Below are 27,049 nucleotides of genomic sequence, written 5' to 3'. Positions count from 1 at the left end.
CTAGTTTAATCAACTTAATTTGGTAGATTGTGGAAATATGTGCCATTTCCTCTAAAGAGAAGAATTTATAAATTTAATTTACAATTATAAAACTAATACCGCATGATTGCAAAACGTTATCCAATTTTAGGTGCATCTTTTGATGTTAAGAGTACATGTTTGATATACATGTATTAAATAATGAATGGTTTATTTTTGTGATTCGAAAACCACCTGGTACCCACATCTGCTAATTATAACCGACATTTGTATGATACTTTTGCTTAAAAACTAGAAATTTTATTTAATTGACATGCGAAACAAGTTATATATTATATATTAATCACCTTTGATGAACTGGATGAAAGGTGACTTAGAATAAGAGGAAACCGGAGTGTGTGTGGGGGGGAGATCCCGTGTTACTTTTGATGTAATGAAGTAAGCTGCATGTGTTTTCTACAGCATCAGATCTGATGAGAAACGAACGTATCACCAATATATTGTATCATTGATCTTAATGTATTATCATATCTTATTATGTAATACTGTTGCTATAATGTATAATCCATCTTATACATATCTTATTATGTAATAATGTTGCTATATTGTATAATCTATCTTATTATATTATCATATCTTATTATGTAATACTGCTGCTATATTGCATCATTAATTTTATCATATTATTATATCTTATTATGTAATACTGTTGCTATATTATATGTTTTATCTTATTATATTATCGTATTTCATTATATAATACTGTTGCTATATTGTATTATTATGTAATACTGTTACTGTATTGTAAAATTATATAATATAGTTGCTATATTGTGTAAATGGTCTTATTATATTATCATATCTTATTATATAAAACTGTTGCTATATTGTAGAATATTGTTTTTATTTTCGGGATGTTAAAATTTCGCTATTTTCGTGGTCAAATCCATTTTCCGAAAACGTATAACCAGGAATGCAATACAAAGCGGTACAAGAAAGATAACCTGCATATTTTATTTCTGATAGAAATCAACAATGTGCGAAAAGTTCTACCCTAAAATCAGAAACATAAAGGGAAGCGCGAAACTAACACGAGTTAAGGACAGTATATTAAGTTAGGGTGTTTTACTTCTGTAAAGGTGTTCTATGAAGCATCTTACTCGACTGAATATTAATGAAACTACGATATTATGACATTCAGTTCAGGAAAGAAACAGTAATGGGTTTTTTTTCCAATATTTTTTTATCAGTTTGTTACCGTGTGGTTGTATGACCCAATTACGTTTGTTATCTTTAGTAATTGTTGGTCTTTCTTCACGGAATGTTGTTTTTGCATTTTCTCTTTTATGGAATGACAATAATTAACTAAGGTTGATATTCTCACACAGTGGAAGGGAGATAACTCACACATGACACTTCTCTGTAGTTATCAAATACTGTCAAATAATCTGTCGCCGTTTCTTAGGAAAAGACGGCCATTTTGTTTAAGGCCACCGAATAACCAATCATTTTCTGGTAAACGCTGACCGACATTATTACAGTCCATGCAATGATGGTTTTTATTTTTCATAAAAAGTTTGACAAACAAATTATTTGACTCTTATAATTTGACGCTTTTACCCTTTGACACAGGCAGCCCACTCAAATCTTCGTTATCGAACCAATATCTGCATTTATTTTGTATAAGCCATATACTAGACAGCACGAGAACACAAAACAAACAACAGATAAACCATTTATTTCTGATCGAGAGTAATGTTTAGCCATGTCAATGGAAATGATAACACACAGACACGACTTATTTTCGATTGGTTGACAAACAAGAAGTATATTTTAAACATGTATTTGCCACATCTTGTAGCCTTTATTTTTTAGAACTTTTTATTCTATTATTAATATGTAGTTGCGAATCGTGCATTAATTCATATATGCATCATATATTTAAATCCGATGCGTATGTTACAACGAATGGCTTATTGAACAATATAATTGTCATTGAAATGTTTCCGATGACTACTTATCTGTCTCCCCATTATTGCTGCCACTGATTGATATATAGAATGCGTGAATTATGTTTTTCTTCATCTATTGAATCACTCTTACTTGAGCTCTGCATCCAATAATACGTCTAATGTTGGGGTGACTTTAAATCCTATGTTAAACAACTCCGATATTGAATTGGTTTTTTTCTTCACTATATCATAAATGCAAGATGACACGCACGCATCACTTCGTTTGTGGTTTGAATGGAATATTTCGTGCGAGGTTCATTCCATTTCCTCAGTGTAATGCCAATGTAAAACCTGCATGAAGTCGAGTTTCATCGACACCAGAAAATATGAGCAATCACACGATGCATTCCAACACTCTTGGTAACCATGACATTGACCTTTAGATACCTGCCTACAGATGTGATTAATTTATCAGCAAAAGAATGGGATATCTTAGCTTATAAGAAGAAGCATTCCCTAGTATGCAAGTCATTGAGAATGTTTCAGATAAATCTGAAATGATTTGCTTCTCATATATATTATCCAATAAAAGAAAATCCTCAGAAAAGAGGAAAAATCACATCCATGCTGCACTGTTTCTGAAGCGTTTTGCAGACGAACTTGTGGAAAGACCAATTTTTCATAAACATAAATTTACTATCAAAAGTATTCTCATTTTGATTTTCATGCTGTTGCCTCCATGGCACCAATAGATAATACCCTCGGACCAAGCATAATGTTATCAGAGATCTAGTACCCTCGGATGAAGCACACATTTATAGTCCGAGGCTAGCAAACTATAACAAACAACAAAACACCAATTGCGTCTAAGAGCATAATATATTCTCAGTAAAATAAGTTAACTTAGTTTTATTGCACGTATAACAGAATTCCTCCCAACAAATATCTACAAAATATCACATAAAATTATGGAAAAATTGTAGAACCGTACATTGTACACGTACTCAAAAGCTTGTGCATATCCTACAATCTAGATCTATCTGACAGTTTTACACCTTAACCCACTTCTACTTATTCTGCTTAGAAGTTTTGTAATCAATAACACATTAACATCATATCAAACAATTCGTTTATAGTATTCGTTAATCGGCTTGATTTATCTTTATAGTGTCATGCTTATCTGTAATAATTATCATTGTTTCCTCACAATAAATAATCTTCTTTCTAGATGTGTGAGAAATTAAGGAAAGATATTATAAATCTTATCGTATTTAATATCAGTGTTTTGTCTTTTTTACTCGCAATATAAATCTATAAACTAAACCGTTTCTAACAAAAAAACTCACATCTACGGGTCCTTATCACAGTTTTACATACAATATAAACATACCTACATACATAGGGAAAGTACATGTCCTGGTCTTTATTGTGTAGAGAGGAGATTCGACAAGCAATAAACAAGCAACTGGATTTCATGTACGGATTCCACTCTTGTATAATTGGATTTCAATATACCGACCTCAAGGAGTCAGGGGGATTTCTGAGTCAGGTTTTAACTATAACTTCAACATACCGACTTCAAGGAATCGGAGGATTTCTTAAATAGATTTCAACTATGATTTCGATATACCGACTTCAAGGAGTCGCGAGATTTTTGAAACAGGTTTCAACTACGATTTCAATATACATAATGACTTCACCGCGTCGCGCGACTTTGAAACATACTTTACCTACGACTTCAAGGTGTCATAGCATTTCCAAAAAAACCCCAACTTTTAACAGCAAACTTGTTTATATAATAATGTTGTATTCATATCCAACATGAACGTTGTTTACCCTGGTTGTCATGGAGGAGCATAGAAACTGCTTATCGATTCAATGGGGACAACCTACGTCATCGGAAGGGATATCGGGCACACAAAAACAATGAAAAAACGCCCGCTTCAAGATGAAAAGCGGCTGAAATTATCACATAAAAGCAATGCATCTTCTAAATCTATCGTGCGTCAAAGACAGTGTGTTGTTAGAGACTCTGTGAAACTATTAGAAATCGTCAAACTAGCTCAAATAATGCAAACACCTCGACACAATATTTTTCGACAGCAGGGATATCGGTCACATTTTTTTCACAAACACGTTATAAGTTGTAAATTAACAAATTTTGCTGTCACAAAACTGTCCCGTTTACTAAAGTGTAATATATGAATGTTGAAAGAAAATATTTCAATCGTTATATCTGCTAGTGGAGAAACATAGACGGTGCTTTATTAGAAATTATAAAAGGGATATTGGTCACACTTAGAACTTTAGGGGTAACGGTCACATCCAAAGTAACTAAAACTGAATATAACAGCATTGTACATGTAGTCGTTATTTAAGCAGCATGCGACTCCAAAAAATACCTTTATTGAATTTATCTGATCTTGAAAGACGACTTTTAACCCACTATCAGCAAATGGTTGGCGAGCTATTGAAATCGCCTTTCGTCCATTGCTCGGCATCCGTCCGTTTTTTGTTTTGACAGCGTGGCTATCGGTCACAATTTATTCACTGAAAATATGTCAAGTGTAAATTTCGTAACTTTATTGTTATTTACTGATATAAATTACCTTATATTTCAAGTAGTAACTATAGTTCATTTTTATCCGTTTCAAAAGTGACGTACCTGTATAATTGGCGTTTTGTTGTTTTTGAAAAGAATGTCGTTCACATGGTAACGGTCAAATCCAAAGTTTTTGAAATGGTTTGTCGCTTCGTAAAGATTGCTGAAATATTGCAGCTTGGTTTTCCTTATCTAATCATTCAAGAGGAAATACTACCGAGATACATGAAACATCATTAAATATTATCGTAACTATTTTTTTGCTGAATACTTTGGTTATTCGTACACTGTATATTGTTTTGTTTTTGTCTATACATGTATTTGTACATACCCATTTGTTCTTGCATTGTCTTTGCGTGGAATGCTTGCTGAAGCAAAGTGGAACTGTGGCAACCCTTACCAGACAAATTACATCTCCATGTAGTACCATTGTACTATTTTGAAGCACGTTTCTGTGTTAAAGTAATTATAATTTAAAAACTTCGCAGTGACAATATATAAGAAACTACATAAAACTTAAAGATGTAAAGGCATCCGATGTAAACAAAAGGAAAACCACACTGATCTATAAGCAACGGAAATACGTGAATACATGATAGACAGGATCACTGAGGGTTTTTAGCTGATAGCGTTTGTACAGTTCTTCATGACAGTTCACTGATAGTTTCTCCAAAGATTTTCAACTCAATGCTTTATACAAATAAACACACTATAACGGTTGAAAAGGTAAATAGAATATATCTTAACAACAATATCACAAATGATCATACGCAAACAAATTATAAAAGCAAATCAGTCGATAACAAGAGGCCCAGGAAACATCGTGACGTCTACCATTGGATTTGCAAATTAGTCAATTTGATATGTGGGACCAATATCTTTAGCGCTTCATGTTGAATTAGCCGATGTCCAGTTGGCATTCATGCTCCCCTAATTGTCAACTGGACGCATTTTCATTTGATAACAATTGTATGATAACATTTAAAGATATCTAAGGAAAAAAGCAATATCGTCAAGGACGAAACAACTATAGTTTATGTGATCGATGGCACAAAAATTATGACGTTACATGAAAATAGGCGGATAGCAGATCATGCACCCCTGAATGTCAAATGCACTTGGTAAGTATAAATAGTGGGGTTGCAGTGAAAAAGTAAATATATCTACATGTATATGAATGCTATTAAGCACCGTGGTAGTCAAAAATTTCCAAGATAGCCAAATATTCATTATTTTGTAATATTATCTGTCCCAAAAATGAGCATTAATAAATACAACCCTATGACATAAATGAATATCAAAATATCTATATCAAACAAGATATTTGATAATTGTATATCTACATGGCAACGAACTTCAAGTTGTCGACTACCGTGCTTTAATTTGTGCATTATGCACAACAATGGTAAAGAGAGATATAGTACTTATAAAATTCCAGAAAGGTCCATTAAGTACATAAATATGGGTAATAACTCCTATATGAAAACCAAAGATGACTACCAGTTGGCCATTGTGTCAATGGATCGGTCCCAATATGAAATATGCATAACTATGCTCACATGTGGAATTTGAACCATAGCAGCAAGTTCAACTATTAGAATCAAGAAAGATGACTTTCTAAACATGGAATTTAAAATAGATCCTTAATACTCTCTGGCAAATACATGTATTTGTATCGAAACAAATGATGTTTTCTTGTTTCCCATCTCGATTTCTGATTGATCCCGAAATATTTTATACATAACTGGATCTACATATGAAACCCCTCCAGTACTTTCAGAGAAATAACAGAAACAAAAGACGGATGGATGACAATGGGGGAAAGGTTTTTTATAGCTCGCCAACCATTTGCTGATAATCGGTTAAAAAGTCATCTTTCAAGATCAGATAAATTCAATAAAAGTGTATTGGCGCTTTTCCACTGGAGTTGCATGAATGCGTAAATAACGACTACATGTACAATGCTGTAATATTCAGTTTTCGTAATTTTGGATGTGACCGTTACCCCTAAAGTTCTAAGTGTGACCGATATCACTTTCATAATTTACAATTAAGCACCGTCTATGTTTCTCCACTAGAAGATATAATGAATGAAATATTTTCTTTCAATAGTCATATATTACATATTAGTAAATGGGACGGTTTTGTGGCAGCAAAATTTATTTTTTTACAACTTGTTACGTTTTATTGAATAAAATGTGACCGATATCCCTGCTGTCGAAAAATATTGTGTCGAGGTGTTTGCATTATCTGAGCTAGTTTGACGATATCTTATAGTTTCACAGAGTCTCTAACAATACACTGTCTTTGACGCGCGATAGGTTTAGAAGATGCATTGCTTTTATGTCATAATTTCAGGCGATTTTCATCTTGAAGCGGGCGTTTTTTCATTATTTTTGTGTGCCCGATATCCCTTCCGATGACGTAGGTTGTCCCCATTGCGATTGTAACTATGTCGAAGGATTCACTGAAACATCTGTAATTAAAACCTCCCACTATCTTGGCATCTGAAATGGGCTATACTAGTATGATCAAGATTTTAAATATTTAGATAGCTGAATCCACAACCAAAACATATGAAAGTATCTCACTTCAGTATCTATATAACCTTCGCTAAATATGTGTAATTGTTATTTATTTCATCAAGCTTATTAATACATGTTATTTCTACAGATATATATCTTTGCTTATATCAATGGCAATATGTTTGGCGTCTTTAAGCTCTACAATTGATGGTAGGGCATCATCGATATTCCTGGGGTTTCTATCACTGTCATTATATCCGCCTCTCGTCTATGACATAGGCTCAGTGCGTGATTGACAGGTAGTGTGGGCCTTTGATATGCATCAAAATGATAACGGTACATTGTAGTTGACCGTACGACTTTAAAGTTTGCCGTCGCAGTCTGAAACGACAGTGATAGTAATCCCTGGAGTATCGATACTGATGGTAGGTATAAGAATGTAAATGATTATATAACAAGTGGTATTACCTTTACACTTCACCAAGGCTACCATATTGTAACGTGATATTGTTAGGAGAGAAATGATTTACCCCTTCAAATTTAAAACAATTACTTCTAACTTTAATAAACATCCTCAATATAAATAGATCGATACAGTAATAAATTGATAAGAAAAGTTGATATATAGTCTATAGAGCCATTGAATAATTTTATATATTACTATATAAACTATACATATTAAAATCTTACAAGATTGCGGCATATGTTAGATACACCATACAATAGTTATTTAGGACGTTATCAAACAACTTAACAACCTCAGATCTCAAGGTCTTGTATGTTTACTAGATACTAGAACAGAACGACCCCAACAACTTTCTATACAAAAACGGACAACATTATTCTACACATTATGTCGGGTATTTACACCAATATAACAGGAGGTAAGGAAACAAAATGGAATATAGACTACAAATCCCCATATAATCTAAGGAAACACGTGATCAGGTCTACAACTGTGTAGCCATGGAGACATGATATTCTAAACAGACATGTTATGTTACAGTGAAATAATATATATCAACATTCAACCCAGATGAACGCTTGTCTGGCGTTACCTACAATATGATATCTGGTTTTCTCAGCTGTTTATTTTCCAGGACTTTGCAATTGGATAAGCACAAACATGCGTATCAAGTAGGACTGTAGCCACTGTAGCTATTTGGAATGGAAATAGAAAAGATGCGATGGAATAGGACATATATCATTTATAGATATTACAGTGTAACTTGTGATCTTATTTTCGTTTCTTTAACTTCTACTTCAACGTATACAATATCATTGATGACGTCCGGACAGGCGTCACTGGGTTGAAAGTAAAAGAGAAATCAGATTAAGATAAGACGTAACATGAAAGCTAATGAATATGTGAGTGGACACATGACTTACATCAGTGATATAGAATAAATGTGTTAAACGAAGATACATCACTCGATATGGCATCAGGTGGTATATTTATGTATATCACATGACATAAGACATGGCGTTTCCACATGATCTATGACACAAGTATCACATGACATTAGACATGGCGTCCCCCACATGATCTATGACACAAGTATCACATGACATTAGACATGGCGTCCCCCACATGATCTATGACACAAGTATCACATGACATTAGACATGGCGTCCCCCACATGATCTATGACACCAGTATCACATGACGACGTATGACCTAAGGTATAACACTGTACAAAGGTAGTAACAAACTTACGAGAACAGTATCGACAATGTATCACGGCCACTGTAGCATGCTAGCTGTAGATAGAATGATTTTATAACACACCGCTCTTTTCCATCATAGTGAGTCGATGCAGCATTATCACTACAATACCAACGTTTGCATTACATTAAATTTTAAATAGTTTTTGAATTAAAATGCCTCTTCCAATAATTGAGTTTTTATATTATGCAGTTTTATCTCTTTTTCTCTGCTTCAATCATATATGAAACGTCACCATTTTAAGGGAAAAGGCCTGTATTCCTTACTTTAGAATGAACAGCTGTGAACTGTCAAAGGATCTTTTTTTGGTTTGTTTGTATCACGTGAATCAAATCTGCTAACGTCGTCTCGAGACCATTCCGCATGACACATGGAACAACAAAGCTATAGTTATCTAAGGACTACAATGCCCTCGATGCGTCTCTCATCAGCACACGATGAGATTCCTCGTTGAGCCCCTACCACGCACGATGAGTTCCCTTGTGGAGCCCCTACTATACACGATGATTACCCCTTGTGGAAACCTATAGTCCAAGCACCATGGCTAGCTTAGAAGTGCTATAATAATATCCTCCACAACAGACAAATATATCCATCACAACCAATCAAACCGAACTAAAGAGTAGCAACTTAATATATATAATATATATCAGCATTAGGAAAATAAATTTCATTTCGTACAGATTTAGAAGCAAAATATTCATTTTCATTGAAATATATAAAAATATGTATTAATATATTTCTTACAGATTAACCATTCAATTTATAGCACAATTGACAAATCGAATGTTATCATACACAATATAAAGTATATATGCACCATACTGATTTAATATCTTAGTTTTTTAAAAGTTGATATTCATTTAACCGTAAACCATTTTTTCGTAAAGAATATATGACTTCATTGTCCTATAAAATGCCCAATTTTGGCTTTACAACAGCAGTATACATAACCCTAGTCACATCAAATCATGAATGTAAATCTGTCAATATAATAATTATTACATTATTGTCCAGGAAAATATTTATATGAAGATTTAAACATGCAAAGAAATATAAATAATTTTCTTTAGTATTTATTATGATATATCTAGGTATCATTTAGAAATTTTGCCACTTTAAATCTGTATGATATATCTTCGATAAGGACGGGGAAATACATGTTCCTCTGTCAATGGAAGGAAATAATCTTCGTATACGACAAACATTGTTTTCAAACAGTTTGACCATAATATGGCTCCATGATCATTAAATAATCTTAAGATTGAAACATTTTTAGGTTTAGACAGCCAATCACACATGGTGTTACAAAGGTAAGGTCATTTGTGATTGGCTAAGATAAGATTGCTTAATGACCCTGGCGCTTGGTCTAATGAACGTGAGCAATTGAAATACTGAGTATGTATTAAAGCTTGGGTTTGATTGGTCGATCAGGTCTGCTTTCTCTGTTGTGTAGGTATAGGGAACAACGAGGTTTGTGGCTGTTGTTGTTCCATCCCTGCGGCAACGTAGGAAAACACACACAAGACTGCATAGCAGATTTGGTCAGCCTGAAACGGAAACAATAACAGCACTTCAAAACCACAATCATAATGGAGAATTAAAATATATCATACTAATATATCATCTATAGTAAGTAACCGATATAGGTAGAACACAGAAAATATATATACTCATTGATATTCATTTATAAAATAAAATAGAATATATTAAATAAAATTTTACTTAATTCTAATTACATTATCGAAATATGAGACATGTCACACCATACGAAAATTTATCATTTATCAGTGAAGTCATTATTAAACTAACAGCTAAATAACATTATGAACAATAATTCAGTAAAGCAATTATAAGACATTTTCGAAATATGTAATATGAAATCACTTTCTTTAACGAAAGGATATTAGGTTCATTAGTATAATTTATTATTTTGTAAGTAAAACAGATCACAGGTTAACATTTTTATAACTCGTGAATTCACCATTAGTGGTATGACTGTAAATTATTACTCAGAAATGGGTTAAAATAGCATGTAAAACAGCATAACAAGGCAGAGTTATTCCAACAGAGTCTTTGATTTTTGATTGTTTGTTTGTTTGAGTTTTATGACCCATCGACAACTACGGTCATTTAGGGCCAGAGTCTTTGAATTAGCGAATCATGTACAATAGTTAAAATAGCATCGACGAGGAACGGTATATAGAGATAGCAGCCTTAAGAGGGTAACATATCAAGCATGATATACTAGTAAAAGACAAACGGAATCATCACTGCTCTTCATTATATATTAACCTTACTATTGCTTAGTTTGGAATGAGTCTGCTTTGTTATGAAGCATTTCACTTACGATTGTAGCAAACAGAGTAAAATCTGTTTTCTAGAGAAAATATTGTTTAACTGTAACATACATAGCAGCACTAACTACAAAGCTTTGCACCCCTGAAATCCAACCCTTAACAAACTTGACAAAAAAGAAACATCATGCATTTAAACCGTTGTGTGGCAGCAGATTGTCAGTAATGATTTTAATGAAGCATTTAAGTTATCATAAGTATAAGTATACATAGAGAACAGCAACTGAATTAGAATGTTAAGCAACACAGCACTAAAATGCTAAAGAAATTGAGTAGCAAAACGCCTACTCTCAGTTGCCACTTGCTCAGTGAGCGACTTCATCTTAGCATGCTGGACGGCAAAGATTCTGTGTATCATCAAAGCTATAGGATTGGCCTGGGAACAGGAAACAAAACAAAATCCATCAATATCTAAAGCATGTCTACCGTCTCACAATCATGGTTAAAAGGGACATTGCTTTAGGCAATCACGTAGTTCTTATTGTTACCATCACTATTATTCGTTCCTTAAAGCCAGAATCACTGTTTGTAATATGTGACCCTATTTTCATTAAGTGTTTGGCCGATGATAATGTCACATTGAATTCATCAATTTCTACGCGTTCTGCATTGTGTAATCAGTACCAAGGAATCACCAATGCTGAAGTGTTTTGCCAACTAGCATTGGACATTAAGATATGGAGACGTAAAAAATCATGCTTTACAGTTTAAAATGTGTTTTAGTTAATTTGTTTCTGCAATCCATTCCCATATTCTCTTGATTTATTTAGCGGATTTATCGATGATGGAAGCTTGACAAAGTTCGTAAAGAATAACTTTTTACTCAAAAAAACTAATGTTATTCATTGTATACGACATGAAATATATCTTCATGTACATGTATTTTGAGTTTCAAAAATGTAAACAGAGGCCATTCCTTTCGCCCAAGCTTCTTTACAATTTGTTGTTTTTTCATGGCGCCAGCATAAAAAGTACCTTTAGTCGTTTTACCATGCAAAAAGAAATGCTTATGAGCAAATAAATAATAAAATTATTCGCCAAAGCTCATCTTTACAAAGCATTTAATACTAAGGCGATACAACACTGATCTAAGAATATTATATATCAAAATAGAACATGAAACATCAATATGGAGCAGTTTATATTTGACAAATTAGACAAAGTATCCCTAAAGGTCTTGTATTTATCTGACTTAATAAATATTATCATTTGAGACTGAAGTCATCCTGAATCACGAACCCTAGCAGCAAATGCTTGCTGTCTGCAGTCTCAGCTTTCTAAAGTAAAGCATATTGCTCACTTGGAGTGGAATCATACGTATAAACATATCTTCAATATTAACCATAGATTGTGAGACTTGACAACGAGAACGAAAGCAGATCACGCACAGGAAAGAAACAGTGATGCATTATACTACTCTGTAAATTCTATCATTTGAAATGTTTGCGGACAGAAAGTAGAATTGTGACTTTCATGCGAATTTATATCACAACAAAAATAACATTCATCTAAACTATAATCACATTTATATACAACATTTCATGCAAACAGACAAGGAACGAAAGAAATTACCAAAACTACATTTTGAAAACGAAGTTATGTTAAATGTTTAATACTCACCATTCTTGACTTAAACTTGTGCAATGTTACTTGCCGATTTTTGGCATCTGTAATTACCAAAGTAAAAATTAAATCATTGTATACATGATATGTATTATTTTTATGACAAAAAATCTATCTTTCAAAACATTAATATATCAACGGAGTTGACCGCTACGCGACAAAGCGTTTATAATCTTCATATGCCAAATGAAACTTTAATATGTATTACTAATACAGCAAAACATAAATTAGTACAAGGGAAGCAAATAGTGTAAGGACAGTGCACAAAATTAAAGCATTCTAAAACATTAGAACGATAAATAGAACGAACAACATGCCCGGGAAATATATTGTCTATTAACATACTTTAAAAAATTATAATCATAAAATTCTGATTCCAAATTACTTCTGATAGCATTATCTTACTTTGGTGAACTGATGGGATTAATATTAAAGAAACATGCTAATTAAAACGATAGGTGAAATAATCATGCTCAGGAAGACTTTCAAATGACGTACAATACCACAAATGGAAGTGTGAATACAAACTTTTGGCATTGAAAATTGAGATATAAATACGAATGAAAACAGAAAAGCAAAAAGCTATGCAGATAAAATTCAATAGTTTTTTTTCTGGATTCTTTGATAGAATATACAGGCCAATTACGAAATCCAGATGTAAACAAAACAAATTGCTTTGTGTGAAATTCAATAAAATTGTAGACAAAGAAATTTAACAACTAGAGCAGCTGTTATCATACAAATAACTATCAAAATAAAAGTAAATAAAGCCAAAACAAAAAATAAATTAAAACAAAAAAATAAACAAATCAAGGAAGCAAATGAATATCTGTGATTTTCATGCAGAGTAAGGAACACCAACAAAATAGTTTTTGTTTTAAACATATGCCAGTGCAGGAAATGGGGAAATGGGAATCAAAATTACTTGCACCATATACTACTTGGAAGTCTTTAGAAGCAGCAGATTATCATTTGACTAAAACATCAACGTTTAAAAGACAGATAACACTAAAAAAATTAAACGCTTGTATAAACTGTAGAGCAAAGAAAAATATATTTAGTCAAACTGGAAAAATATTATTATTGAATACCCCCAAAATATCTTCTTATGTGTTTCAAATCTTTGAATTGGTGAATTTTAAGGTTAAAGATACTGGCTTCGATAACATGAAACTTCAATAATAACAGCTATAATATATCTTTGTATAAGTTTTGTAATTAGAAAATACTGGAATACACGGCATAAACTCGACAGGATAATTCACTTAATAGAAGATACAATACAAGACAAAACTAAAGGCTGTGTACCTAATACAAGATCATGTGTTGTATATCATTATATTTTTTATTAATACTTTATATATGATAATTATAAATCCCTTATTCTCCAGTCGTACATTCTGAATTGTAAAAAATCACGCTCGTGTTGTTTTGTATGTTATTGAAGATTCTATAACAATCATACATCTCTAGTTGTTCTCCTGTTATACATTCTGAATTGTAAAAAACACCGACATGCAAATCTACAAAACATTCCAACAGGACTGACTATAGGTGTGGGTCTTCATTGAGACATGCCAATGTCCACCAGCTTACAATGCCTTCAGATCAATTTTACTATTGAAGTGCAATCATTATATCATTCAATTGTGGTTTTTATCATTTTTCTCCACAAATTTAAATAGTGGAGTGCTTTTCACCAATTCGAAAGTGTTCAAAACTATAAGTACATCCTTTTTATTGAATTTCCACAAGTTCGAAACACAAATAAATATTAATAATTATTAATTTGAATTTTTTAAAATAAGGCTAGACAGATAAAAGTATCAATAAACGAAAATAAAATGCTGATATTTTTTAACGATATAACTAGCTTATTTTCAATTTCTTTTTTATTTTGTTTCAAAAATCGTTTTTTTTTTTACTTTTTTACCTTCATTTTTGTTTTTTGTTTTTGTTAATATCTGTGAAGGCATTGTAAGTATGCTTATAAGGTTACCACATCCAAGGCAAGCAGCATTTGCTCATTACCACATCAAGGATTAAATAGGATTAAAATCTAAAAGTAAAAAACTTGGTGTGCAACGAGCCATGACCTTACCAAATTCCTCTAGAACAAATATGCCGCCTTTCTGCGTGAAACATTTCTTGATTCGACCTAGCTCAATAAATGACTGAAATAAAAACGTTGAAAGCAACTTAACGATTAAGTGGGTGAAACGTATTTAAATGTTTCTTTTCTGACCTATATACAGTGATAAGGTCAGAAAAAAATTACCCAGAAACTCAACGGAAACACAAGCTTTACTGATCTAGCACTGTCTGTTCCAGATTTGGTAAGGAGAAGAGAGAACATCACTAATAAATCAAAAACACATGGAAAGAAAATCATAAGAACTAAAAAACAAAACATGGATGCCAATGAATAATAATTCTTAATCTGAAAACAAAACTATGTTCACACATATTACAGAAACAGAGGAGTGCAAATACACTAGGTGCTACAAGACGGTTGTATACAAACAAAATAATAGGACTACAACAGCATCACAGTAACTACCGGTCTACTGGCCACTACATTGGAGGGTCTGACCACCAAGTCGGCAGTATAATGGTGAGTACAGTTACCTCAAAGTCCTTTTATCACCCCGGATTGATGAATGGAGCGGGCGCAAGGTAGGAAGAAAGATAAAAAAATTTAATGCCATTACCATAAAACATCCAATCACCATGACAACATCACCAATGCAGCAATATATATAGATATAGTATATATGAAAAAACATATCAAATTGGCAAACACTGCATCTTTATTAGGGTAGTTATATTTCTTCAAATGGAAGTGTGTATCTATGTAAACATGTGTGAACCAATATAATGTTGATGGTAATTTCTTTCCAAGTCGTCGTTAATTTCATCTCATTTCAATCGTAGGAATTAAATACAAAAATACATTTTATCTTTATCGATATTTACCCGGAAACCAGTCATTGTTAAAAGCATCAATATGATAATCTGGATTGTAATGATAAATTGTGCACTATGGATCCGAGTGCCGACTGTTTTCTTCCGTATTATCGTACGATTACGAATATCTGTTGGCAATAAATCTGAAACAAAACTACCCTAATACCAGTCACATCTAAGCAACATGCAAATATCAGCCATCCTTAGATATTTGTTTACATTAGATGATGGGGATCTTTTCATAATATTAACACTATCTAAACTACATCTTAGAGATCAATTCTCGAACTCATAGCGTGCAATGGTCTTTTTTTCTCTAAAAAGAAAAATTTGTCTATTACTGATATGACACACCAAAGCTGTCAATTAGACCATTAGAGCTAAATAATTTTTAATTGAATTCTAACAATAACCCATTTTATGCATATCAATACATGAACTATAAATTATTTGCAGTATTGATGTTGACTGATGTTATTACAAAAATGCCCTGATAAAAATTTAAGACATCATATCGTGGGTACATTTGTTGGTGATATCGTGGGTACATTTGTTGGTGATATCGTGGGTACATTTGTTGGAGATATCGTGCGTATCTTACATTTGTTGGTGATATCGTGAGTATCTTACATTTGTTGGTGATATCGTGGGTATCTTACATTTTATGGTGATATCGTGGATATCTTACATTTTTTGGTGATATCGTGAGTATCTTACATTTGTTGGTGATATCGTGGGTATCTTACATTAATTGGTGATATCGTGAGTATCTTACATTTGTTGGTGATATCGTGAGTATCTAATTACATTTGTTGGTGATATGGAGAGTATCTTACATTTGTTGGTGATATCGTGGGTATCTTACATTTGTTGGTGATATCGAGAGTATCTTACATTTGTTAATGATATCGTGGGTATCTTACATTTGTTGGTGATATCGTGGGTATCTTACATTTGTTGGTGATATCGTGGGTATCTTACATTTGTTGATGATATCGTGGGTATCTTACATTTGTTGGTGGTATCGTGGGTATCTTACATTTGTTGGTGATATCGTGGGTATCTTACATTTGTTGGTGGTATGGAGAGTATCTTACATTTGTTGATGATATCGTGGGTATCTTACATTTGTTGATGATATCTTGGGTATCTTACATTTGTTGGTGATATCTTGAGTATCTTACATTTGTTGGTGATATCGAGAGTATCTTACATTTGTTGGTGGTATCACTTTTCTTTATCTGATATGTTTTATCCTCTGATTTAAGTAAATAGAAGTTATAATGCAACCTGCAATTGTTAGGTGAATGTGTAAATACTCTTTATGTGCCGTCTTGGTTGTTACAAGGGCAATGTAATATTACATTATTTTATGCACTTGGTATAAAATTTGAATACATGAACTGGTAAAATTTTAATTCATACTATTTTCAAGATCTTATCAATTTATATCGTGAGTGATTGATGATGACTGTCTTGCTAAGACGTGTTGACCTTTCTAATATAAGCTCATGATCATCTGGGAAAGAGTGTTCGATGGAGCCAAATATATTATCAAATTTCTCTGCTATTTCACATAGATATGATTTTTTTTCAATGCCGAATGCAAGTCCATTATGAAAATGTAATTAGATCACTACACCACTGTTTTTCATTGTGGTTCTTCATTTATGTCAATATTCTTTTGCTTATAGAAAAGGTTATAGAAAATGATAATCCATCATATCAGTAAATAGCTTAAGGTGACCTCAACACCTTAAGTAAGTCAAACTGTAGGTCCACAAGTGTGACATTTAAACCAACTTGTAAAAATCTATGTTACTTCAAAATTGCAGTTGAAAATGTAGACATACTTTTCTTAATTTCAGTTTATTTAAAATTTTGTTTTTGCATTTTATCCATTAACCAATAGATATTCTCAAGATAGAGCTATAATCTACAGCTACATGTATGTAGTATGATAGGCGAACATGCAGAAAGATTGGAGGTAGGGAAAGCTTACTAGGGGTACATGCTAATCATGCGTGGTCTTTCTCTTAAACATAAAACTGGGTTAATAGGAATTCTTACAAAGTAGCAACTGCAAAGGTAGTTTCTACTATTAGTGTATCGAGCTTAATTGTCCAATGAACTTACACATCTTTATATCACTTATATTAAACAAATGACCCAGCTTCATGTTTTAGCAATTACAATAAAGGACACATGCAAAGCAGGTATTTTTTTTAATAAATGGGGGATTCCTTAGAACAAGGGTGTTTATGACAGGAATGTGAGCTATGACCACAGTCATTTGTCAAAACGAATTATATCAAGTTTATTGTGAAACTTCATATTTTTCTAATTGGTTTCAGACAAAAAAGATTATTTAGCTATATGCAGATACAACTAATAAGTTATATAAACCAGTATTATGTACAAAGGAACTATTTTTCATATGGCCTTCAGTGTACAGACGAGTATGCTTAGCCAACGGCTAATCTGCCACCTGGTTCTCATCTACTTCTACAACTAGAACAGTCTGTTATGAAATGGTTTAATGAGAAGCAAAAGCCAACAATATTATCTATACCAGATCTATCCTGCTAATTTATGTTATTATCGATACAAACAAAACACAGTTACTGTCAAATATAATCCTTGGTTACTGACATATATAATCTTAGGTTACTGTCAAGTGTAATTGTTCATTATCTAAATGATATTTCACATTATGCTATTTTCATACACAAAGGTGAAAATCTATACCCTAATTTAAACTAGTTGCTAAGCAATAAATGAAAGCAACATTGAATGTTCTTATATCTTCAATATAATATTTGATAATTGGTATATTATTTTAAATATCTTCGTTATATTTTCAGTATTTTCTACTAACTATACTCAGTCTTGGAATTGTTTTCAAACTTACAATCAATTTCCTGAATATAAGAATACAAATTAATACTCATTCATAAAACATGATATACAGGAATACTTATAAGTTTACAAATTTCTGACAGTTCAATTTTTTATCAAAAATATGGTTTCATAAACATCATGATTTAAGAAAATGTAGGTTATAAACAAAGTTAAAAAAATGGGCATACTGGCTTTGCTTTACATTCTAGATTTGACCACAAGTCTTGTAGTATGGTGACCCTCTTTTTACTAAAACATGCAGGACTCTAAACATGCTTTCAAATTATGTTACTTAATTCAATATAATCATTAATATGGGAGTGCAGAGGTTTAAATGTAAAGCTGATGGACTGATCAAATTAACTTTTAATTAATTTTTTGGGAGTGGGTCAGGATGGGCCAACCTGTATCTGTATCTGCCAAAAACTTCAATGTGTATTCAATAACAAAAGATTCTTAAACTAAATAATCTTTTTCCTTTATCTATCGATTTAATCTGTACTTCCTTTCAAAGACGCTTTCTAAATTGTATGACCCAATATCATAGTTGCTTATTGTTTTACATTTGGATCAAATAACCATGAAGATTCATTTACAAATTAGAACAGAATCTGTTCCAGACCTGGTTAAAAAAGGCTGCCTGAAGGATTATCAAACTAAGTCATGTGCCTTGTAAATGTATTTCTACCACTGAGAGATGTTTGGATGAGGTCAGTCGCAAGACAATAACATGGATACTAAATCGGTCTTACTGTTAACATTAATTTTGTTGTATATAATGAGCTATTTGGCAGATACAGATTGTTGTTACGTTGGACTGAGGGGAAGCAGTGTGGAGTTTGTAAACCTGATATGGTGAGCATCTATCTGGGGCACATCAATCAATGGTCTTGTGACTAGTATACAAAGTCATGTGACATATGGAGGATAACAGTTAATCACATCCTCACCTTGCTATTGGCTAAGAGGAGACCTATCCCCTCCATGCACACTTGTAGTAAGCCACCCTGGCCGGACTTTAAATCCTGTACTGGAAATTCTCCTCCAAGTTCTGGACCTATGAACATTTTTAATAACATCCAAGTTATTACCAAAATATGACTAATGAAAGACATTATTATGTCTATAACATTATAAGGGCACAGCAAAGGGCACGAAGCACTTCTAATGTAACACATTCATGAAAATATAAGAAAAAACTTATCTTCAAAATTCAATCCTACAAGCTTACAGCTTCAGTTTGCAGCTGCCATTTTTAACCCCATGTAAAAATCCTATCCACGTGAATGTGATGCTTTGAAGTAAGCTCATTTTATAATCGAGTGGTTTAAACGCTCATCTTATGATTCTATGAACATAATCTTCATCCCGAAGAAACTCAGTGCTATTGCTCTTTATTTGTAAGCATTCAAGTGATTTGGACCACCATCTAATATAATCAGCTGACCAAAAACCGAATATCTGTTACAGAAATAAAATTTCTTTCTTCTCAAATGGGGGTTTGGGAAAAGGATAGAGTGTAAATATATGAATAAAACATAAAAAGAAAAATTAGCTCTGTTATTTATCAGTTAATATATAAGATAGAGGACAGTGAACAGTACGCAACACTTACCTGCAATTTTTCCATTATTTCTAGCAGCGGCTTTCTCCATTGCCTCTTTCACACAGAAATAAAGCTCTCGACACTACAAGTTAAGTACAATATCAACCATCAGCATAATCGTAGTTTTAATCATCTAAGGTATCTCTTTCTTCAATCGTTATTTTGACCAATAGACCCTAAGAAAGATATAACTAGTCAATTAAAAAATACATTTTGTATTCAGTCATCATGCATCTTCCTGTTGGAGATTCCTAGTATCCTGACCAATATTAAACATATAACATCATATTTTAATTAATATTCTCACTAACTTCTGGTTTACATTTTTCTGTCAACCTTTTCAGTATGAACATGTTTTAGTTGAACAAGTTTTCTCACCTTTTTAGTATAGAACTGGTTGAGCCGTTTAGCTGAATGTTTTCTCACCTTTTTAGTAAAGAACTAGTGGAGCTGTTCTGTGGAACGTTTTCTCACCTTTTTAGTATAGAACTGGTTGAGCCGTTTAGCTGAACGTTTTCTCACCTTTATAGTATAGAACTGGTGGAGCTGTTCAGTTGAACGTTTTCTCACCTTTTTAGTATAGAACTGGTTGAGCCGTTTAGCTGAAAGTTTTCTCACCTTTTTAGTATAGAACTGGTGGAGCTGTTCAGTTGAACGTTTTCTCATACCATTTTAGTATAGAACTGGTTGAGCTCTCCAGCTGAACGTTTTCTCACCTTTTTAGTATAGAACTGGTTGAGCTGCACTTTCTCTCCATGTTTGCGCCACAGACATAGGACCTTGGTTTTCGGGCAGTATGTCATATTGACAAGCTTCTCATACCACCACCGATCACAAATGGCCCCCATCACACTCCGCAGTATAATACAGTCATCACACACCTCCATAAACAGCATATCTCCAGAGTTATCACTCCCCCAATGAACAGTAAAAGACTGTTTCTGCATAAAACGGCTCCCCATTGGCTTCAAGGGTATTTCATTCCCATTCTGGTTTTGAAAGAATGTAAAATGTATCTTTTATCAAATTTTGATATCAACTTACTTGGAAAGAAGCAATATTGTCGTCTTAGTCAATATGTTAATAAAACAATTTTATATTTATCCAACAACTTCTTTTCCAAACAAGAGGCCCATGGGCCCTAACGATCATCTGATTATTAGCACAACACCATGTAGTTGTTTAAAGTTTTTAGCATATTTGACCTCTGTGACCTTGAATGAAGATCAAGGTCATTCATTTGAACAAACTTGGTAGCCCTTCATCCCAACATGTCACAGGCCCAATATCAGGTCTCTAGGCCTCCTAGTTATTCTCAAGAAGTCGTTTAAAGATTTTAACTTTTTTGACCCCTGTGACCTTGAATGAAGGTCAAGGTCATTCATTTGAACAAACTTGGTAGCCCTTCATCCCAGCGTGCTGCAGGCCCAATATGAGTATCCAGGGCCTTTTGGTTCTTGAGAAGAAGTTGTTTAAAGATTAAAGCCTATTTGACCCCTGTGACCTTCAATGAAGATCAATGTCATTCATTGGAACAAACTTGATAGCCCTTCATCACAGCATGTCAAAGGCCAAATATCAGGTCTCTAGACCTCCTACTTATTCTAAAGAAGTTGTTTAAAATATCTTAGCCAATTTGACCCCTGTGACCTTGAATGAAAGTCAAGGTCATTCATTTTATCAAACTTGGTAGCCCTTCATCCAAGCATGCTGAAAGCCCAATATGAGTATCCTGGGCCTTTTGGTTATTGAGAAGAAGTCGTTTAAAGATTTCAGCCTTTTTGACCCCTGTGACCTTGAATGTATATCAAGGTCATTCATTTGAACAAACTTGATAGCCCTTCATCCTAGAATGCTACATGCCCAATATCAGGACTCTAGGCCTCTTAGTTTTTCACAAGAAGTTGTTTAAAGGATTTTTAGCCTATTTGACCCTGTGACCTTGAATGAAAGTCAAGGTCATTCATTTTATCAAACTTGGTAGCACTTCATCCCAGAATGCTGCAGGCAAAATATGAATATCCTGGGCCTTTCTGTTCTTGGGCAGAATTCGTTTAAAACTTTTAGCCCATTTGACACCTGTGACCTTGAATGAAGATCAAGGTCATTCATTTGAACAAACTTGGTAGCCCTTCATCCCAGCATACTACATGCTTAATATCAGTACCCTGGGCCTACTAGTTCTTGAGAAAAAGATGTTTAAAGATTTTAGCCTTTTTGACCCCTGTGGCCTTGAATGAAAGTCAAGGTCATTCATTTGAACAAACTTGATAGCCCTTCATCCAAGCATGTTACGGACCCAATATCAGGTCTCTAAGCCTCTTAGTTATTCACAAGAAGTTGTTTAAAGGATTTTTAGCCTATTTGACCCCTGTGACCTTGAATGAAGGTCAAGGTCATTTATTTGAACAAACTTGGTAGCCTTTCATCCCAGCATGCTACAGGCCAAATATCAGTACCCTGGGCCTTCTGGGTCTTGAGAAGAAGTTGTTTAAAGATTTTAGCCTTTTTGACCTCTGTGACCTTGAATGAAGGTCAAGGTCATTCATTTGAACAAACTTGGTAGCCCTTTGTCCCAGCATGCTACAGGCCAAATATCAGTACCCTGGGCCTTTCGGTTATTGAGAAGAAGTCGTTTGAATGAAAAGTTTACGCACAGCGCACGGTGCACGGCGCACGACGACGGACGGTGCATGATGACAATAGGTCATCCTGACCCTTCAGGTCAGATGACCTAAAAAGGCTAATTTGCATCAAAATATTATTGATAGGAATTTGCTTAAAGATATATGTGACGTATTTTTCATTCTCACGAATCAAGATGAGCTTTTAATGTTCTTTATTACCAAAAGTTACCAACATTTTGAGAATTACAGTATTTTCAATGCCTATGTTTTAATTTTAAGAATACATATAAGAGCTGTTATCATTATATTAACATCTACAGTGAAGTGAAATGAGTTCATACGGTCGGACCATTAAGCCAAATCATGATCTTCAATTTCATTTAACATTTTTATAGCGTTATTAGTCATTGCAAAGTGATTTCTGCAGGTAACTTTCCATATAAACATACATAAGGTATAAAAACAAGTTTTAAAAGTACATAATTTCTGTGCTGCAACTAACGTTTGTTACACATCTGAAGTCATTTGAATGATTTTCACAGCTTTATTCATCAAACTTTATGGTTTTCAATAGATTAGTGAAGAAAAAATAACATGTCAAAATCTTCGCCCAGTTACGGCACATATAACTTTAAGAATTGTTGTGAAAAAAGCACAAAATGAAATGAAAATTCTTGATTTTGTCCATCTGCATAACAAATATACTCCTTATATAGAATTAATTATTATTTGAGCACTAATATCTTATAACTTCTAAGAAACATGTGCTATTTCCCCATGTTCTCTATTTAAAGATTTCTTTATGGTGTGTAATTGTGGCCTACTTACCATACTCATAGCCTGGTCCAATATGGTGTTGACCTCTGTACTGTATGCTAGACCTATGTGAGACTTGCCGAGCAGACGTCGCACCTTTTTCCTCATCTCCTGCTTGTTACAGCGCATCATCACCATAAAGCTAGCCATGTTATATAACATGGTGGAGAGGAGCCGATCCTCATCCTGCTCTAATCTCTTCTTCTCACTGTCCCCAAGGGAATTATACCTGAACCATGCAATGGCAGACATCACGTAACTACAGGTAAATTTATTCCCAAGTCCTTTTTATAACCATATTTCTAATCATGAATATTTTGTTTGCTAAGAATCAAAGTGCAGTAATTTCTCTGTCTAAGGCCAACCCAATACTGTAGTATTAATAGACGACTATAGGAGAATTCATATGTAGATGTACTGTGTTATAATTAATAGAACAGTAAGTTTGCCATACATGTTTTAAACAATGCTCTCATTCAAGATATATATATACCTTTCCATCATCTCCCCAGGTCCTTGGTCCATGCCGATAATGTCTCGTTCCTGAGCCACAGCATCCAGGTACACATCCTCCCAGAACTGCATCTGATCCCACAGTCGTGACCTGTCCTTGGCTGAAGGAATCAAAAGGTCAGAGGTTAAACTCATTTGAAGTAGCAGCCATTTGAAACACAAATTTCATTTGATAGTTAAAGTTCAGTAGTAAATTTAGCCAAACGTATATTACAGACAAATGCACACGAGAAACTAAACAAAAAACACGAAATTTTACAAGTTACAAAGAAGTTAACAGCGACATGAGATATAACATTATTATGTAGGTGTGTACTTACTGATGAGTCCTTCGTACAGGTACATACGGGAAGTCTCCGGACTTAGTGGTAATGGAGACGTACTCAACATCTTGCCTTCAGGATAGCGGTGCCCAGTACTCAGACTACTCTTGTTGCTAAATGTACTGGGTGATCGAGTCCTCTTGGAGTAATTCACCATCTATAACCACACATCAAATCTTTACAATTTATTTATTTTGTATATAAACCTGTTTTACCAGAAATTTCTTTGTTCTGTATACAAGAATCTTTACAAAGGATTTACTGACTTTTGAACTTCTGTGTTAAGCTTTTAAATTCATATTTCTCTGACTACATGCTGCCTACATTGCATAATGAAGAAACAGTAAAATTTGTCAATCAAAGTTGGTACCTAATATGAGTTCAGTATGTACCTCATACACCTACATTTTCTTGACGGAACAATGACGAAAAGTTAAAATACGAAAGCCAGCAGCTACTGGCAACAGAACCCCACCAGCAGCTACTGGCAACAGAACCCCACCAGCAGCTACTGGCAACAGAACCTCACCAGCAGCTACTGGCAACAGAACCCCACCAGCAGCTACTGGCAACAGAACCCCACCAGCAGCTACTGGCAACAGAACCCCACCAGCAGCTACTGGCAACAGAACCTCACCAGCAGCTACTGGCAACAGAACCCCACCAGCAGCTACTGGCAACAGAACCCCACCAGCAGCTACTGGCAACAGAACCCCACCAGCAGCTACTGGCAACAGAACCCCACCAGCAGCTACTGGCAACAGAACCCCAACAGCAGATGAAACACAGAGTAGGAATTCATCACAGTCATGCAAATAAAAGTTCTTGGACATCTCTCATACATTTTTTAACATGGATGGAGATACATTTAATACATAATAAGATTATCCATATTTACTCAATCACCCCTGAAATTTTATAATGGACTGGTCTAATATTTGATTTAGAAGAGTCTTAATGTGTTTTCAGGGGCAGATGAGTTAAAAGATTCTCTATTATATCATTAGATCAAAGTTTTTTGTTTGAAACTTTTTCAATGCTGTCTGATAAATTTTCTTACAATTTGAAGTTTTTCTCAGAGTTGTATGGTATACACACACATTGAGCCCATACTTACCGCTTGTCTTGTTATGTATAATGAACTCACACAAAAATCCACGAACAAAATGTATATCAAAAAGGAATCCATACTCAAACTCATTTTATGTACAATGAACTCACGATAATTCATATAATTACACACAAATATTTCTTACATGCAAAAGCTCATACATGCAGAGAAACACCATAGCTTCTTATTACTTCAACACAGAATGAATCTCTCACATCAATTACACAACTCACGCCTCACAAACAAACCAGATTTCTTACATGCAGTAATTTCCCTTTCCCAGATAGAAATTGGAGTTTTTGAAGAAAATGCCATGCAAAATAGACATAACAGACATTCTACGCACCCCAGACATTTCCATCTCGCTATCTGACAAAGTGCTCCTGATGGAGTGATGGTTTATCCGTTTTTTCCTCTGTGCCTCATCCTCACCCACTGTTTCTGAGCTGCTAGACATCAGGGTACTTGCCTCTGAATTTTCGGAGTCAACACTGAAACGTTTGCCGTCAGCAAACATGTCTTTATTTTTCACCATCTGGTGCATGACGTCAGAGTTTGAAGACATGACAGCCTCGGAGCTGACGCCACTCCCTGATGTGATGATGATGTCACATTTGTTGGGATTGTTGGGCTTGGCCGTATTCCGGTTCTGGTCCAGTGGATGCCGTCCCGTTGAGATCACTGTAGCGTGGCCAGACTCAACACTGCCTTGGTGTAAAGACATGGACTGGATCTCGATGTTCTCAAACTCTTCACCATTCACAAGGACTGGGGATCCTACAGAAAACCACATGTACAATTCTTATAAAATAAAATAGGACAAAATTGTGTAAATCAAATTAAATATTTACAACAAAATTAAGGATAAAACATACTTTTATAAGGTCACTTTAATGTCTAATACCTATATTAACACAGTATATGTATGGAAAACATCACACTTATTCTATTTCCTAACATTTCTATTTTCAAAGCAATGAAACTTGTCCATACTTTTGAGTTATACAGAAGCTCTAAAACCATGTATTCTTTTATGAAATAAAATGCACATGCAACAATTCTATTATTTTGAATATAATTTTACATTCCTTATTGTCTAGATATTAACATAAATATAGTAATTAGGGATGCTGATCAAAAGTCAAAATACGTTAGCCCACTGTAAACTGTTCTTGCATTTAAGCAAAAGAGCAGTGATGTGCAAATTGATTTATTTAGATGATTAATTTTATTTTAATTTAAAGTTATATGTGCCAATTAACTGGGCCAAAATTCTGACATATCATTTTTTCTTCAATAATTATCTATTGGAAACCATAAGGTTTGATGAATTTTAAATTAGTGCTAATCATTCAAATGACCCAACAAACATGTATGATAATAAATATTTGTTACAACATAGAAATTCATGCGATGTAAAA

General features: G+C 33.8%; 1 protein-coding gene across 9 annotated transcripts in view; it reads right to left on the bottom strand.

Annotated features, from left to right (window-relative positions):
- Positions 1-2,791: 2,791 nt before the first annotated feature.
- LOC138329155 (MAP kinase-activating death domain protein-like) overlaps positions 2,792-27,049 on the bottom strand; it is an 81,143-nt gene continuing 56,885 nt past the window's right edge. For 5 of the 9 annotated variants that reach the window (XM_069275921.1, XM_069275926.1, XM_069275922.1 and 2 more), the window contains 10 exons: positions 25,975-26,405; positions 24,515-24,674; positions 24,175-24,295; positions 23,694-23,910; positions 20,955-21,227; positions 20,248-20,320; positions 19,583-19,689; positions 14,866-14,938; positions 12,762-12,808; positions 2,792-10,334 (listed from right to left, as the gene is read on the bottom strand). In XM_069275921.1, the coding sequence (XP_069132022.1) occupies positions 10,215-10,334; positions 12,762-12,808; positions 14,866-14,938; positions 19,583-19,689; positions 20,248-20,320; positions 20,955-21,227; positions 23,694-23,910; positions 24,175-24,295; positions 24,515-24,674; positions 25,975-26,405 (1,622 nt within the window). In that variant the 3' untranslated portion in view covers positions 2,792-10,214. Of the gene's footprint in view, positions 10,335-11,429; positions 11,518-12,761; positions 12,809-14,865; positions 14,939-19,582; positions 19,690-20,247; positions 20,321-20,954; positions 21,228-23,693; positions 23,911-24,174; positions 24,296-24,514; positions 24,675-25,974; positions 26,406-27,049 lie in introns of all 9 variants that reach the window. The other 4 variants (XM_069275924.1, XM_069275927.1, XR_011209418.1 and 1 more) reach the window with 4 other exon arrangements.

Source organism: Argopecten irradians, chromosome 8 (assembly GCF_041381155.1).
Source record: "Argopecten irradians isolate NY chromosome 8, Ai_NY, whole genome shotgun sequence".
NCBI lineage: Eukaryota > Metazoa > Mollusca > Bivalvia > Pectinida > Pectinidae > Argopecten > Argopecten irradians.
This window is presented reverse-complemented; position numbering and strand designations above follow the sequence as displayed.